We start from the raw sequence: 16,497 nt of genomic DNA, 5'->3' as shown, positions 1-16,497 counted from the left end.
CTTCTAATTTAGCCATTCTTGATTCTTTTGAATTCTTTAGATATCGATAGAAAAAATAATAAAAAATCGACCCCTCTTCTAATTAATTAAACCGATCAAAAGGATTAAAACGGTTTTCTAACCAACGCTTGAGATTATTTAAGTATCAAATAGTTGTTGTCATCAAGTAACTCTGAACCCCCCCAGATCCCTCCCCCTACCACAGCTAAGATAAAAGTAAAAATTAGCGCGATACCCGCATAAATTACTTTTAGACCGAAACCGACACAATAAAACTCTCCATTTATTCTTAAATAGATTCCGTTCCTAGTTATAAGGGTCCATCTCTCCGGTAATTAGATAACGCATATGACGCTGATGACTTCACTCTGCAATATTCAAATAATTTTACTACAAAACAACCAAGTTCTATTTCGTCAGCCAGCGTGAGAAATTATCCTGAATTGTGTCGCCTTGACGCAAAAGCTTTAAGGTACTGTTGACTTCCGCACGGTTAGCGGTTTGTAATTGGGGATCATAAAACGAAGATATCAAGTCCTAAAGATGACGACAGTTAAATAGCTGGACAGCTGTTCACTGTAAATAACCTAGAATTCGTATCTCTATAAAGTTTTATTTATTCTAGCTGGAGAGTGGGGCATATCTCAACTTTGGTACATTATGTAAATTTTCTACCCCGTCATTTTTGTTCGATTCCACAGGCCGAAGCTCCGTAGGTCCATCCCAGCCGCCGGAACTAATGGAATGTCAATTCATCACGAGCCGTGAAAGAATATAAGGCCAAGGGATGATGCATGACGAAAGAAATCGAAAAAGGGCAGCAAAGAAAATTCTTTGCGTCACTTCTTTATTACAATTAAATCCCTTTTCCATATCCTTTTCCATAGGGTGGATCGGCCAACTCTTTCATTCACCTCCACATCACAATTAACTCAATCTCATAAAAAGTTGGTTGAGGATTAGATTAATATCAAATATAATCGCAGTTCAAAAGGATGCTGAAATTGCTGATAGATTGGTGATAAAATTGTTTGTTTTTTCCCGCTCTAACGGCCAGTTTAATACATTAGCGGGTAGACGTGTCCTGTCAAATTCATGGGGGTCGCCAATCCCGACGTTCCAGATTGTTTTGCTAATGTCTATTCCGTGTCTTGTACAAGTCTGGTAGATAAGAAAGAAAAAGAAAAAAAGGACTTGGGAGGATAAGACAAATAATTCAATATGCGCACTGTATCTTTCAGGCAGTCTCGAACGAGATGCGAGTCAATATTGCAACTATTTCAGCTAATAGCCTGTACTATCTTCGATTAGTGCTTTCAATTTTATCGGTCAGTCAAAAAAGGCAAGCGTCTTCACTTCTTTTCTTTTTCTTTTTTCTTTTCTTCTCTTTTTCAAACTGTTGGACAACTGTTGGACTTGCCCAAAAGCAAGATAACGACAGCGGAAATGTGTCACTTATGGCTTGCGGACGTGACAACTTGGACGTTGCGTTTCCTCGGCGGTAGTTTACAATTTTACGACAGTCAACAGGCCGCTGGACATCCGCCGACCGAAATCACACGGGGAAAGGTCACCGAAACGCGTCAAATAGACCGTAAAAAAATACATATATCTACGTAACGTCATTGAAAAACATTTGGGCTTAGAGCTCTAGGCAGCCGTCACATAAAGATAATGCCATCAATCTGCCGAGCACTCTGCAACCTCTTTTGATTGGCTTCCTGCCTTGATTGTTAATAGCATTTATACTACAGTACAACACTTCTCGTCTTGGAACCTCGTCGGGAATCTGCGCCTCGGCTCACGTCATTATTGCTCTCGTATGTAGGTCGAAAAAGGGGAGTATTTCGTTCGTTCGGTTGGAAAAGAAGCAAGTGGTGGGACATTAATTTCCCGATAACCATTCAATTTGGTGATCGTCTATACTTAAACAAGATTTATCCTTGGCTGAAATTCTTTTGCCGAGTCGTGACAGACACATACTTGAGAAGGTAGTTTGGGAAAATATGTTTGGCATCCGGCACAGCACACGGCGGTGAATGAATCAACAGAGGAAGACAGAAAAGAAAAGAAAGAAAATAAAAAGGGAATGCAAAGCGGTGGGCGGAGCGTGCGTGTTTACCTGGACGAACGGGAGTGAGGGCATGCGTGAGACGGTGTTGCGTCTTGGGCGAAGGGCGATTCCTCAACTTGATTGGACCCCGCCAACCAATGAGAGGACGTCGGTGAAGGGAAGGAGAGAAGAAAAAAGGTGGGTGGCGTAGGCAAGAGGTGGAGCCCCTTCTCTTTCGCGTCCGTCCGTCCGTCCGTCCCGAGCGCCTCAGCAGCCGATGGAACGCAGGGGGCTAACCCGCAGCCAGCAGGGAACCCCAACGCGCTGACTCCTGTTCGGTTCCCACGCTTTCCCAAGTTACGTACTTGTATCTACGTCTCCCTTCCACTATAGCCCGGCTCTCTACAAACATCTCATAGACTCTCTCTCTCTCTCTTTCTCTATCTATCTATCTATCTATCGGTTCTCCGAACTCCTCCTTTTCTTCATCTCCTTCTATTCGCTCTATCTATCTATCTATCTATCTCTCATCCAAGAAAGAGAGAGAAGAGAGAAAAATCATAATAATATTAGAAGATGTATGACAAACCTGTTTTGGGGTTTCTTTTTCTTTTTTTTTCCTCCTCTTAAAAAAAACCTTCGCTCCACTACCTGACTGGGTGCGATGTCTTACCTGCGCGTTCAAGTCTCGTGCGACCGTGGCCGCCGTAATTATCGACTGGAACGTTCGAATGGAATGCTGCGCTGCAATGCGATGGGGCGAATGATGGGCGAAAGGTGGAGGCTATCAATACGCACCGGGACAGGGCCTCTCCTCTTTCTTTTTCTCTCTTTCTCAACAATCCACCGAGAAGAGCATTCATCAAACGCCAATTGGTGCCAACACACAGCACACAAGACATCCACACATACACCCCTCCCTGATGGCGTTCAATGTCTCTCGGCAAGGGTCGTAAACACGCCACAAAACATCAGTCCCGAAAGAAGAAGAAGAAGAAGAAAAAAAAAACAGTCGATAAACATTCCCAGTGGAGAGACGAAACGAAACGAGTATAAATAATAATCAAAAGGGCATTCCGCGGCGAATGCGAGAGCGAGAAAAAAATGAAAAAAAAAGTTGCATCCCACGAATCGACGAACGTGTCGTGAAACAAATCAGCTTTGTCTGGCTGTCGGTTCCACTGACTGCGGCACATTATTCGTCTCTTCATTTTCACGACACCGGTGTGTATACGATCTGTTGAAAAGAATCAAAAAATATTACACGTACGTCTATTTGACGAGGGACTTTTAAAAAATAAAATAAAATCCTATCACAAAAAAAAGAAAGAAAAAAAGCCCTTGAAATTCATGTGAACGTCGTGAGTCGGTTCGGTCCGTGTTGATCGTCAAGGCAACACACTTTTCGTCGGGAATCAATCGCGGAGACGCGGTCGGTATGAGGGCAATTTTCACGTCGCAGGCCCCGCGCTTCGCGCACCGGCGATGAACACAATCATCGGCTTTGATTATCCACGCGCGTTATCGCCTCCCGTCACGATAGCGCACGAAGTGTGAGAGTCAACGTCACCGTCACGTACTTGTATTTATATATATACATACAGTACATACACACACACACAGACACTATATAATATTACTACACGTCTATACAGCTAATTCAATAACCGAATATTCCTTTTTTTTTTTTTCATTTTTCTTGTTCTTTTTGTTTTGGACTTTTTTTATCACGTTTCAATTCTTTTCTTCTTTTTGGATGCTGTCATTGTCCAAAGACACGACGAGATAACGACTCGATTTGTGATAAAAATAATATTAAAAAATCGAGAAGTAAAAAGAGAAAAAAGAAGAAAAAGAAAAAATCTTGTAATCAACCAAGGCGGCGTTTGATATTTCATTTGGCACTCTGGTGTGCAGGCTTGAAAAGGCAAGAGAGTCTAAGGCGTATAATAGCATATTACGCTCAACTGAGCCATAAAGTCCCGAGTCGTAAATCCGGAATCACGACGTGCGATAAACGAGTGACGAGAGAATCAGACACACAAAAAAGAGAGAAAAAGAGAAAAAGAAAAGAGTGTGAGAGAGACAGAGCGAAGAGCGTGAATCGTTGTCTTCGTTCGCCTCCAAGATCACGGAAGTCAATCGGGAAATTTGGCATGCAAGGCTGCTTCGGTCGCTGGACCAAACAGCCAACACGCGTCGACGGCGGCTGTGAGAAACTTGAAAAACAAAAAGAACAAAACAACACACGGGCAGTGTGTGAATCGATGGAAGAGAAGGGGATGGGATGGCGAAGAAGAAAACAAAAGGTGGAGGAGGTGAGTTAAGAGCCAGAGAAAGGTGGAGGCGGTGGTGGAGGTGGAAGTGTGGCCGCTGTTGGGCCATAGGATGGAGATGAGGTGGCAAGGGGGTGGGCCTTGTGTTCTATGGGAAATATCGCTGGTGGAAACCAAAAGAAGAAAAAGGCGAGAGACTTGTATTTATCCAGAGTGCCGGAACGAGAAATTCCAGGCAGAATCTCAGCACTCGACGACTCGACCGTGTTCATCGCAGACGCGTAGTGCGCAACCGCTTGCAGCCAGCGCCCAGGCCACATTCAAAAGTCTCGTGTAGAAGCCCCTTAGAAGCTACTTGTCACCTTTTACAGAGAGAGAGAGAGAGAGCCCTGTGTACCGTGTGTGAGAGAGAGAGAGAGAAAAAAGAGGGAGGTACCAAATAAAAAGAGAAGCCTCCTCCTCCTTGCATACCTCCCTGCCCACTTTTATATCTCAGAGAAGAGCAGCGGTGGGGTTTTCGGCTGTGGAAGTACACCTTGGCTAAAGCTTCTCGACGTGGCTGTGGAGAAAAAACGCTAGAGCCCCCGAACCGTGTGTCTCCCTTTTGTCGCTTATGGTCAACGCATTCATTCGTTGACTAACTGTCTACTCGGTCAGCAGCAACTACAGCAGCAGCTACAGCTACATCAGCAGCCAGCCACCAGATCGCCACCGCCAGCCCCAAACACACGTAAGTCTTTTTCACTCGAGTTTTACCCAATTAAACAACACTATTGTGTACTTAGAGTAGGATCGCATACTGGCGCTTGGGTATATAGTAAAACTGTAGTTCATCTTAGACAATTGATTTATTGCAGTACTGGTTATTGCGTCTCTTTTGATTTGATTACGTTTCGCATTCGAAACGAAAATTGTGGAATTTTACTTGAGATTTCCTTGGCCAGTCATCCGCTCTTATAGTGTTTGAAAATATAATCCAATATCGGTGAAAACTACAAGATTATGCGCTTTGATCACTCAGTTAATCGAAGCTTGTGATTGATTTAGAAAATTTAATTTCAAAAATTGAGCGTGATACAGAGTTACACAAGAGGCCTAAAACAGTTCTAATAGGACGTTACGGAAATTCCGATAATCAATCGGCTCAAATGCAAGTTATCGAGAATCAACCCCAAAATTGAGACTTCCTATGATGATTTAGTAGAGAGAAATAAGGGATAAGAAAACCACACGCGTATTAAGTGGCACGCTTCTCAAATTAATTGTATGGGTTTATCCTGGAAAACTACGGTCCCCAATTGGCCGTATATAATTTGACCAAAGGAAAAGAGAAAAAGAGAGGGGGAAGAAGAGAAGCATATCAGAGGACCTAAAAGTGTGCTTATAAGAGGGCTGAGCGCGCGTGTAAAAGAGAAGTGATGGGTAAGACAGGTAGCAGCTCGGCAGCCCTACAATGGCCAAAGGGGCCAGGAGTGGTGGCACGCGGTAGCTCTCAACTCTCATGGCTCGCTCGCAGCACGGTAGCCGTCGGAGGATATTAGACTTTTCGACGGCACCCAGCCGATCGCACGGCAATGCCACCAGCGGCAACCGCCATCACCCCAAAAATGTTGCATGTAGAATTTTCCTAGCCAGCATTTTTCACGCTGAATCTCGATAGATGCACAGGAAAATAATTTTTTTCATTTAATTCAACATTTGGTGAATGTCGAAAGTAACCCAAAAGTTAGGTGATGAGAAAACGCGCTAGAATCGCCAATCGATTTCTGAGCGAACGGTCAATCATTTCGCGGGGAAATTAAAATATAATTTTGAGATGATGTGGGGACTGATGGGAACGGATCGCAGCATCCGAGGGAGGACTGCGCGGCAGAGAAAATTAGAGGGCACGAGGGGGGTGGCGGCCTTTGCGTGTTTTACCCGAATACGGCCGTTTGTAAGGCAAACAAGGCAAGAAAGAACGCGGCCATAATCATTTCCCTGTTGTTTTTGAATGAAATTGTCGGAGCCCCAAACAAAACAACAACAAAACATCGTACCGACTTTTAAAGCGCGCGCGCGGTCCGGCGGTAAACCAAAAAAAGTCCCAAGAGAACAAAACAGAACAGCAAGGCACACAAGAAGAAGAAGAAGAGGATTCACTACCGCCACACGCGGCGTCTGTTAGTTTTATCGGAAAATAACAATAGGAAAATCCTTTTGTCAGTTCAAAACTGCTCTTTTCAGTTTCTCAAAAAGGCCTTTTTCAGTTTTCTTACCACTAAATCGATCGCGTTCCGCCTACAATTGCTTTTGTGTGTTTGGGCGCTCAGGTTTTTTGTTCCACTCTTTGAAATACAAAATACGGACGAGAGAGAGAGACTGGGCGACACACAACATAAAGTTGTCTGGACGGTTTTGTGCCGAGGCCCCATCATTCCCGGCGATTGGGCAATTCTAATAATATCGCCGCTAAAGACTTTACAGTTTACACAACAAAGATTTTCTCTCCCGTTAGCGTCTGGGAACAAGTTAAACGAGGGAGTTGAGAGGGATGAAAGCGAAATCATGTTTTTTCTATGCAGATCGATGCCACCCCCTACACACTTTGTTTTCAATAGAGAACTCATATCTTTTTTGGGAAATTTTTATTTCTTCTCGACTCGGATATATAGGTATTTCAGCCGACCCCTTTCTTTTCAATTTTTACCTTTATTTTCGACGAGAAAGACAAAATAGATGTTCGACTCGTCCGCGCTAGTGGCCTGATGAAGCAGAAAGAGAGTGGGCGGTAAATGTGTGCTGCATGTAGGAGTTTTCTCTCTCCATTTCTCGTCTTATTCTCGAGCGTTTAGGCCGCGTTTTGACCTCTTCGACTACGTTCAAAACACCCAAATCTTACCAAAAGACAATGCTCCCCATACCCATAGAGTGTTTGCCTATGCGGACTCTTGTCTATCTCTATAGAGAGGGAGATATTTAAAGAAATAAAAGAGAGATTTGTATGGATGGAGGGGAACCAAAGGGTCGACCAGCAAAGCTGTAATTACTAACAACAACAAAAGTTGAAAATGTGGGTCTCCCTATCGATCTAAACACAACGGATGGGTATGAGCATACAGTACACACTATACAGATCTTGCCCGCCATCCGAAATGCAAGTTCGGATGCATTCCACAAGAGTCTAGGGGGCTTTCTCCTCCGGCCAGCGCGGCGGAGGAGTGAATGCATTATATTATGACTCTATTCCTTCTTTCTCACGCTTCCCACACAACCATACCTCCCACTATTTCCTCTGGACGGAAAGGAACTCTTGTGTTGGCTTCTTCTCACAGTTCCATCTCCTTTCCCAAGCCTCCGACCCTCCTGCTCCTCCTAGGAATCGGCACACCCACGGAGCTGCATCCCACATAGCGTCGAGAGATGAAGCCGCTGGTTTTTACAACAGAGAAACAGATCGCCAGATCGGCTCTCGATTTGCGAATGCGAGCAAACATGTTGGTTATTAGAGGGACGCCGAAATAGTTTGAAATAAGCCGAGACCAACTTTTTTCGGCGTGGAATATCGATTCGTGTTTATGCATTTATTTATTTATTTTTGTTGGTTTATTGGGAAGAAACACATTCTACTGGGACGACAATAACAAAAAAGTCTACAGGGTCTTTAAGCCGGTCACGGCTGTCGCTTTTGGCTGCAAGCGACTTGAATTGGTTCCGCTGGCCATCTGACAATCCGCCTGTTCGTCCAATAATAAAAATAAAAAATACACACAAAACCCAGCCAGAAAAATCGCCCTTGTGTCCGACACACGGCGACGACGCCCCGACCGAAAAATCCAAACGGGCCGTCGCTCGACCCGCAGCAACTGTTTTGCCAAAAAACTCGCAGTCGTTCCTCTTTATGACACCCGACGACAGACGACGGGTATCGTTCGAGCGGGTCTATCAAGATCGTGGGCGCGCGCGTGTGTCGGCTCCGACATCAGTTTCCCTTTTTAAAACCATTAAAAAAAAAAAAACTCAAAAACTCGAAAATAATTTTTTTTTTCTCCAGTCCTTCCATAAAAACAAACTAGTTTGTATGCGTGTGTATATACGACCGGCCGTTGTCTCGTGTTATGTCCAGTGACTTTCAAAGGTGGAAAAAGAAATGAAAAGTTGCTGCTGCTGCTGTGGTATTTCGCGGAAATGGCCGCAAAAAATCGTTTCATTTTTCAGGGTCGCTTTTTTTGTGTTGTCGTCGTCTACGAGGGTGAAACTTGTTACGACTGGGCAGAGTTCATTGACTTTTCCAAAATTTTTGGTTGCGTATGGGCTATGGGGTGTGGACTGGACACGAGTTGAGCAAATTTTTCAAACATAGGGGAAAAAACCCGCCACTAAACGAATCTTTTCTTCGCATTGGTTGAAATCGTAAAAATAAGAAAGATTGGAATTCAAACAAAAATGTTTGGCTGTCCGAAAGAATTGTCTGTCAAAAAGAGCTGCGAGTGTCTTTTCTCCCCCGCTTACTTTTCTTCGGTTCAAGAAACTCTTCGGCCTCGTGCCTCGCCATATATCGCGAGTTGGCAGACGACCGGTCGTATACTGGAACAATATAAGAAAAACGACTTCGTTGGGGGCTCCAGAGTATAGTATTGTCCAACCAAAAAAATTTCCAATAATAAAAAGAAAAAAGATGGAATTTAAATAAAATGAATAAGAAGAGTTGGCGATGTGGGGTGGAATGGACCGTTACGCAGATGGCAATGGCAGCCGCCATCATCACGGCAACGCTATAACAGAAGCGACAGCCAAAGCAATACGGAAAAGAATTGTTAAAGCAGGTGGAAAATTGACTGTGTGCTATTTCCTTCGAGGGTTGGGTCCGCATTATAACGGGTTGAGTCCTCTCTCCGTCACACACAAAAATTGCAGCCAGAGACGATATGTTTTTCCGCAGGATGGGAAAACATACGTATCTCTCCAGCAGCATTTGCTTAAGCCCTTTTCTTCGGCTCCTCACAAATGTCTTGTTGTTTCGGCCGTTTTTTTTTATTGGACGCGCGATTGCCCGCAACCTGCGCTCGACCCTTTAGCGAAAAAGAAAATCAACCGCAGCTCCTTTTTTCTTTTTTTTTTTTCGCTTCCCTTTTTTGGTGTGGTTTGCCACACAAGCGATCCGAGTCAAGGATTTTATTTCGAGGCTATGGCGGCCCATGACAAACTTGCCTAAAAAGATAGCGTCGCCATTCTCTCTCGCCAGCTCCTATTTATATATTGCAGTCGGTTGTGTCTGCACACACACTCCTTGTTTTTTGGTAGAGAGACCAAGGAGGGGCAATATATAGGACACCTTTTATTCCTACCACAATGGAGAGAGAGGGAGAGAGATAGGCACACACCTTTGATTAGGGTTATCCGCGCACCACCCTCTCTCTCTGTTTGGATCCTTTGACATCCGTGTGGCAAAGGAAAACACACACACACAAAGAGGAACACAACGGAGAAAAGGAGGAGGAGGATACGGTGCCTGCCAATATTTGCGCTTCAAAGTTGCTTCTTTAGCCTCGCGGCTTTTGAAGGTTTCGTTTCGTCCTTGTTTAAAGCGAAACGCACTTAAAAATACAAAACATTCTCAGCCAAAAAAGAAGAGAAGTTTCCTTTTTTTTTTTTTTCCTAACTTTCCGACGTCTCAATTTCACCGTCCAGACATAACAGACAGACAAACAGAGAGAGAAACAAGACGGGCCGCAATTTATTTTCTCCGGGAAGAAGATTCTCCCCCCTAAAGAATAAAAAGGCTCATGTTCCTTCTCTCAATTGAATTTGATTAATGTTACGTCTTTTTGAGAGAGAGAGAGAGAGAGAGAAAAAAAGTGAAGAAGTGAATGCGACAAACACCGTCCGAGGTGGGCGGGATATATTGGAGAAAAAGGAGGCTTGGAAAGCAAAACCCCAAATGAAGAAGAAGATGGACCGCCAGTTAATTGAATCTCATCCTCTCGTTTGGGACCGGCTCTTTTTTTTTCTTAACTTCTACCCAATTTTCCCACGCGCGTTTATACTCTCAAACACATAGTAGAGACAGCGTATGTGAGGCTGGAAGGAAGAAGTAAAAAAATAAAAATAAAATAAAGAAAAAAAAAGGCTGCTCCGGACGATTGATGGAAAGTGAATGGTAAGAGGGGGAGGGCTAAGGGTAAAGCATTCCAGAGTTTCGAGGGCTCCCAGGCCAAGATATATAGGCGAAGAAGAAGAAGAAGAAGTGGTGGTGGCGGTTAGATGACCCTACACCACCACCCACTACCCAATCTGAAATTCCCCAGCTCCTCGATTCTGACATTTTTATGGCAACTCGCTGATTATATTTCCAGCGCGCTCTTTAGCGTTCACCTGACGGAATCGAAACGAATTCATCGGCTATCAACGCTCTCCCCTCTGCCTTCACAACCTCACCACCCCAACGTATAAAACCAGAGCACATTTTTCATGAAATGAATCGAGAAACGAAAGAATAACTCCCCCACCCCCGAACCTTGCGTATATAAAATATTCCAAGATATTCCAGACAAAGTTGATCGCTGTGTAACACGTTAGTAAAAAATGAATAACACACAATTCTTCTCCCCCCTCTTCCTGCAGGTGTAATCCATCAGCCGGGGGACTTGTGCCAGCCCATCTGATGGTGGGCAAAAAGAGAGAGAGAGAGAGGCTGGACATGAATTGTCAGCAATCAATGACGGGGTGTTTACCTGGCCGTATCATTAAAAGAGAAAATAAGCAGAACACACAAACTGATTGCGCATGTCTACACCGAGTCAATGTTTTTTAGTCAGAAAAGACATCCGATGATCGATGGGTGGGAAATGAGTCGCCGTTGGGCAGGAAATTCATCACACAGAGAGTCAAAAGGCTCCGCCATTCTCAATTTGGGTGTTTTCTTTTCTTAAAAAAAAAAACGATCGCCTCTTCAAAAGTTTTGGGTTTCTTAAGAACCCCCCAAAAAACAAAGCAGAAAAAATAAAATAAAATAAAAAAACAGTTGACCAAAGGTGGCAAAGGTGTGTCTCCCCGGGTGTCAGTTTCCGCTCCGGCACCTCGAGTTTCTATAACAGCAATCGGAGGATATCCTCTGTCTCTTATACTCACTTATATACTTTGCGTTCCGGGTGGAGTTTGGAGTGGCCGAGACGCGAGCCAAGAATTACACACTCTTCTTCCTCCCATTGATTGGAAAGGAGGATACGGAGGGGGGGTTGAGTGGTTTGTGTCTGATGGGTCAATGTTTGACTTCCGCCTCTCTTGTTGCATTTGGCAAACCACCGGTCCTCTCGTCCTTCTCCTGTTTCAACATTTAAGCAGAAAAGGAAAGAATAGAAAAGTTAAATCTACGTATAAGGGCTTAGGGCATTGTAGATATTGTCTAGGTATACAGTACGACACAACAGTAAAGGGAAGGAAGAAGAAGAATAGTCACTTGGCACCTGACGTCATCGAGTTGAGCAGGTAGAAAACGGGCAAGGGAGAAAAATTACTGGCAAACCCCAAAAACCATCAAAAGACATTCAAGCGCGCAACGATACCAAATTCGAAAAAGGAAAAAAAAAAAGAAAAAAAAAAGGTTTATGACTTCTTGTCTGAATGTCTGAAGGTTTTTTTTTCTTCCTAGTAGGACTAGCAAAGACATCTTCCTGGTCCTTATTTTTCCCCTCTTTATACCAACAACAAAAGTTTTTCTAATTTTTTTTTTTTTTCAAAATTTCTTTATTTGCAGAAGAAAACCAGTTGATTCTCTCAAGAATTTGATTGTCATTTTTCGAACGAAAAGCGCAACGAGAAACCCCCATTTTGCCAAAATGTTCGCCGTTATGCCCTACGATACTGAGGACAGGAGCGCAGCCTACAGGCGCCGGGTAGCGACTCCCCGTGCCGACTTTGTCTGCAAGTATTGCCAGCGCCGTTTCACCAAGGTAAGTCTTTTCAAAGCCAAGGCCCTCTTTAAAAAAAAACCATCTTGCGAGGTGTAATCAACGTGTGTTATCATTTCTATCCTTTTAGGCCTACAATCTCATGATTCACGAGCGCAGCCATCGTGACGACGTCACCTACACTTGCGAGGTCTGCGGCAAAACCTTCAAGCGACAGGACAACTTGAAACAGCACAGGTAACTATAAACATACGCACTATAATCCTACACAAGTCCACATCATCAGAAACTTGTTCACTGCTGTCGATATTTTCTTTCTCTCTCTCTCTCTTTCTGTCTAACTTCATTTGATACACAAAAAACCAATCAATGATCAAAGCGTGGAGCCTGTATTTACCACCTTTGATCCACAAAAAAAAACTAACCCAAAGATTTTTCCCGTTTGTTTTCTGTTGTGAATTTACCATAGAGTCACCTGCTTATTTTGACGTTTCATTTTTCATTTTTAAAAAACAAAAAACAAAACCAAAAATCTTCACGGCTGTCTGCCCACTTTCTCTATCGCAATAAAAAAAAAACCAAATCAATAAATTCTTAAAAATTCGAAATTGGAAAATTAATAATGAAAATTCTTGGAGCGATCTCGGCTCAAAGAGTCTTCGTTGACACACGACGTCCATCGAAAAACCAAAATTTCAACGTCTTGTCTTTAAAAAAAAATTAAAACCAAAATCACCAAATTCTTACGTTTAAAAACTAACTCATTTTGCATGTGTTCCTTGGTTTCGCAGGCATCGGTAGACTACTCCACCAACACACCACATAAATATGACCCCCGTTTCCGCGGCCCGCAATATACACACTGGCAATGCGCCTCTCCAGCGTCGCTACGTCGTACGTCTCTGTCTCTTTCTTTCTCTCTCTGTCTCAACTCTTTTTCTTTCTCTCTCGAACCTTTTTTCCTTCTGTCTCTGCTGGACTGTTTTTTTGCTGCTGCTGCTCTGCCTGTGACCGATTCTTTTTTGACAACCAAATGATTTTGCTTTCGGCATGTCCCATCCAGCTGCTGCTGCTGCTTTTTACATTTTATTGCGTAGTACTATGTGCTTTTTTCATTAATTGTGTTCTCCCTTCCGGCTGCTGTGTGTGAAGAGTCTCGATCCAACTCGATGCGATGACAATAACCGCAAAAAACATCTCGCCATTCCAATTTTCATACTAACAGCCAATTCCGCTTTTAAAAACGAAAAAAAAAAGAGCGCCCCCAGTGTTGTGTATATATGTGAAGGCTCACATCATTTTTGTGTGTTTGCTGGTGGAAACGTTTGTATAATGTCCCTCCTGAGTCTCTGATGATGCGCACCACACGATTTTCTATCGACCAAACAACAAAAAAACAAAAAAAAAAAAACAGCCAAACAACCAAAACGCGCTTACATTGTTTCATTGCAGAACTATCCACGGTCCCGCTTATCGCTCGACGGGCATCTACATACCGGCCATTTGAAGAGCGCGCGCTCCGCTCTCACGCCACGCTTATTCGGGAAAAATTAAAGATTCGCACTCTCGCCGCCCTCCTCCTGTTTTCTTTGATTTTTTTTTTATCAATGATTTTTCTCATTCAAATCTTTTATTATTATAATTATTAGACAACAGCAAAAGTAAGAAAAAACAAAAAAAAAAGATAAAAAAAAAGAATATTTTACTACTCGAAAACCCAAAACTAACCACACCCTATTCGTCTTTTTTCCTCTGAATTTCAGTTGTTTTATGTGTTTTTTGTCCCAATTGATTTTTTTTCCATCGCGACAACTGATTGAAAACGAAAAAGATTTCTCATTTTTTCCACTTCTTAAAAATTCTTCCTCGATCATTTTTGCGTGTTTTGTTTTGCTGCTGTGCGTGAATGTCGTGTGCGTGTATCTGCCTTTAAAAAAACAAACAATTGCGACGGAATCCGTCCAGACTTCTGTACATTTATAACTTCTCCATATGAGAGAGAAGATGTGCCTCTGTCAATCCAATTTTCTTATAAACCCCCCAACCCTGCAATCGCATTGACTTGGTATGAAATTTCTTCTCTTAAATTCTAATTTTGTTTGATTTTTTGGAAAAAAATTCAATTTTCTTCTCACCCCACCCCCCATGTCGTGAGTTGCACCCGGTGTGTTGTGAGAGAGAGAAAAACGGGCGGACGGCACCTTTTCTATAGAAAGAAAAACCATTTATCCCCACTTTTTTATGATTTCTGTAATTTGGCAATGACAATTCCTCCCTTTTTTTCCATACAAGAAACAAAGAATTAAACGAAACAAAAGAAGAGATCAAAAATGAGGCATTCCAATGAGAACAAAAAAAAGAGAAATTTTATCTTCCCGTGGAATTCGCTACTGTATCCCATTCAAATCCAAAACGCACCAGTTGGAAATTCGTCAAAAAAAAGTATACAACTTATTTTCCCAGTTTTGAAACCACAGAGTCACATTTGTTCTATCTAATTCTATCCATCATATTCTCTATAACTTTCCTTGACAAAAAAGACTAGAAAATCTTTTTTTATATCGTTCGGTGTTTTTCTTTTCCTACCTTTGAAGTACCTCTCTATCCCTGTTTCCCTTTCCTTCTTCATCATCTCATCCTAGTATAAAGATGTATCGTTACTTTTTTCTTTCCCCGACAACACCAAAATCTCACTTTTCATTTTTTTTTTCTTAGCCCCGGTCTGAAAACGACCACAGGTAGCACTCGAATTGTTTATTTTTTTCTCCCCTTTTCTCCAATTCTTTATGATAGATCACACGTCATTATTCATGTTCTCTCTCTATCTCTCCCCCTCACTCCCTTCCGTATTGGAAAATAAATAATAAATAAATAAAAGCTGACTTCTTTTTTCTCCCCACTTGTGCCTCTTTAACGTTCGGATGTTTTGTGACTCTTACACGCAATATCAATCGTTTCATCATTTGATCAACCGAAAATAATAGCTTTTCCATTTCTATTTCTGTGAGTTGTATGAGTGTTTGTGTGTGTGTTTGTGTGATATTTGGGTGAATTAAGACGGTTAAAAAACAATCAAAAATAGTTTCGATTCTTTTCATTCATAAACAAACAAATCAAACAGCAAACACATTCAAATAGCCAAAAAAATTGTTGAGCGAATACAAAATACGAAGCAGGTGTAATAAAACCAACGTAGAACGTGAGAGAAGGAATCACGACCGTAAAATCTGTAAAAAATTGTAAATTCCACACCGAAGCACAAACACTCTCTCTCCTGACTATTTCATATCTGGGAAATCAAAAGTGGCAAGGAAACTGTTCTTTCACGCTGTTTTGCAGTTCAATAAACATCCTCTGAAGCTACGACCATATCACTGCCTAACAAACAGACACTGTCTGCAAACCTGCGTGAAAGTGGCCTTTTATTCCAAGGGGGAAAACACGCAATCTCGCACAAAGAGAAAAAAAAAGTTATAGCCAAACAAAAAGGCTTTTTTTTCACCATGAATTTCGAAGTCGTTGGTCCCGAAGCATATTCGGCCCGAAATATTTAAAAAAAAAAAAAAAAAAAAAAAAAAAACATCAATATTTTGATATTCAGCGTCTCTGCTGGTCTCCTACAATCCTTTTTGGTCGTGGGAAGAAAAGGAAAAGCACCTCATCATCCAATATGAACTCGCCATCATCATTCCTCAAGTAGATACCGTAGATACCGTAGATACATTCGGGAAAATAAGGGATTTCGAATAAAGGACGCTAGAAGGGAAATAGAGAGGGTTCAGATAGACACAACACCCGTCTCTTTCTCTCTTATTTTTAGGAACGCATCGTCTTTGGTATCTTTGGCTGCCTCCAACAAACACAAAACGAAGCGTGTAGAAGAGACGAATGCGCGGCCATTATGCAAAACTGGCGCGGAGGTGATGGCCGTTTGACCGAAATGCCCCGAAAAAAAGAAAGAAAAATCTCCACGGACGGGCCAACAGCATCGAGGGAGGGAGAGAGAGAGCGGATGAGAGACACACACATGTGTGTGTATATAGAGGGAAACAACGTTTGTTGCGTGTGTGAACTGTGAAGGGCTTCAAACCAAAGTCATTCTTCATCATCAGCCAGCCGCCGATTATGGATGCGCCCAGTTCAAACAACGGCGCGACCAGACCGAACCAGAGAGAGCTATAGAGAGAGAGAAGGGAAATTATTCATGCCCATGTCTTCTTCTTCTTCTTCTTTCTTGCCTTGTCTTGTGGCATATGCCCAAAAAGCCAGCGGGGGAAAT

At 42.7% G+C, this 16,497-nt stretch overlaps 1 protein-coding gene and 1 long non-coding RNA gene across 2 annotated transcripts in view; one reads left to right on the top strand and one right to left on the bottom strand.

The window, feature by feature from the left end:
- LOC124192843 overlaps positions 1 to 16,497 on the bottom strand; it is a 57,339-nt gene that overhangs the window by 2,457 nt on the left and 38,385 nt on the right. Inside the window, exon 3 of the long non-coding RNA XR_006873864.1 lies at positions 11,440 to 11,632. This is a non-coding gene — a long non-coding RNA (uncharacterized LOC124192843). The remainder of the gene's footprint in view (positions 1 to 11,439; positions 11,633 to 16,497) is intronic.
- On the top strand, positions 4,540 to 15,091 carry LOC124192841 (protein drumstick-like). Its single transcript, XM_046586337.1, has 4 exons — positions 4,540 to 5,059; positions 12,065 to 12,260; positions 12,349 to 12,455; positions 13,671 to 15,091. Exons 2-4 carry the CDS (start codon positions 12,147 to 12,149, stop codon positions 13,723 to 13,725), a joined length of 276 nt encoding a protein of 91 aa, XP_046442293.1. The 5' UTR covers positions 4,540 to 5,059; positions 12,065 to 12,146; the 3' UTR covers positions 13,726 to 15,091.

This window comes from Daphnia pulex, chromosome 4 (assembly GCF_021134715.1).
Source record: "Daphnia pulex isolate KAP4 chromosome 4, ASM2113471v1".
NCBI classification, from domain to species: Eukaryota; Metazoa; Arthropoda; class Branchiopoda; order Diplostraca; family Daphniidae; genus Daphnia; species Daphnia pulex.
The sequence above is the reverse complement of the archived record's forward strand: the minus strand, read 5'-3'. Positions and strand labels throughout refer to the sequence as shown.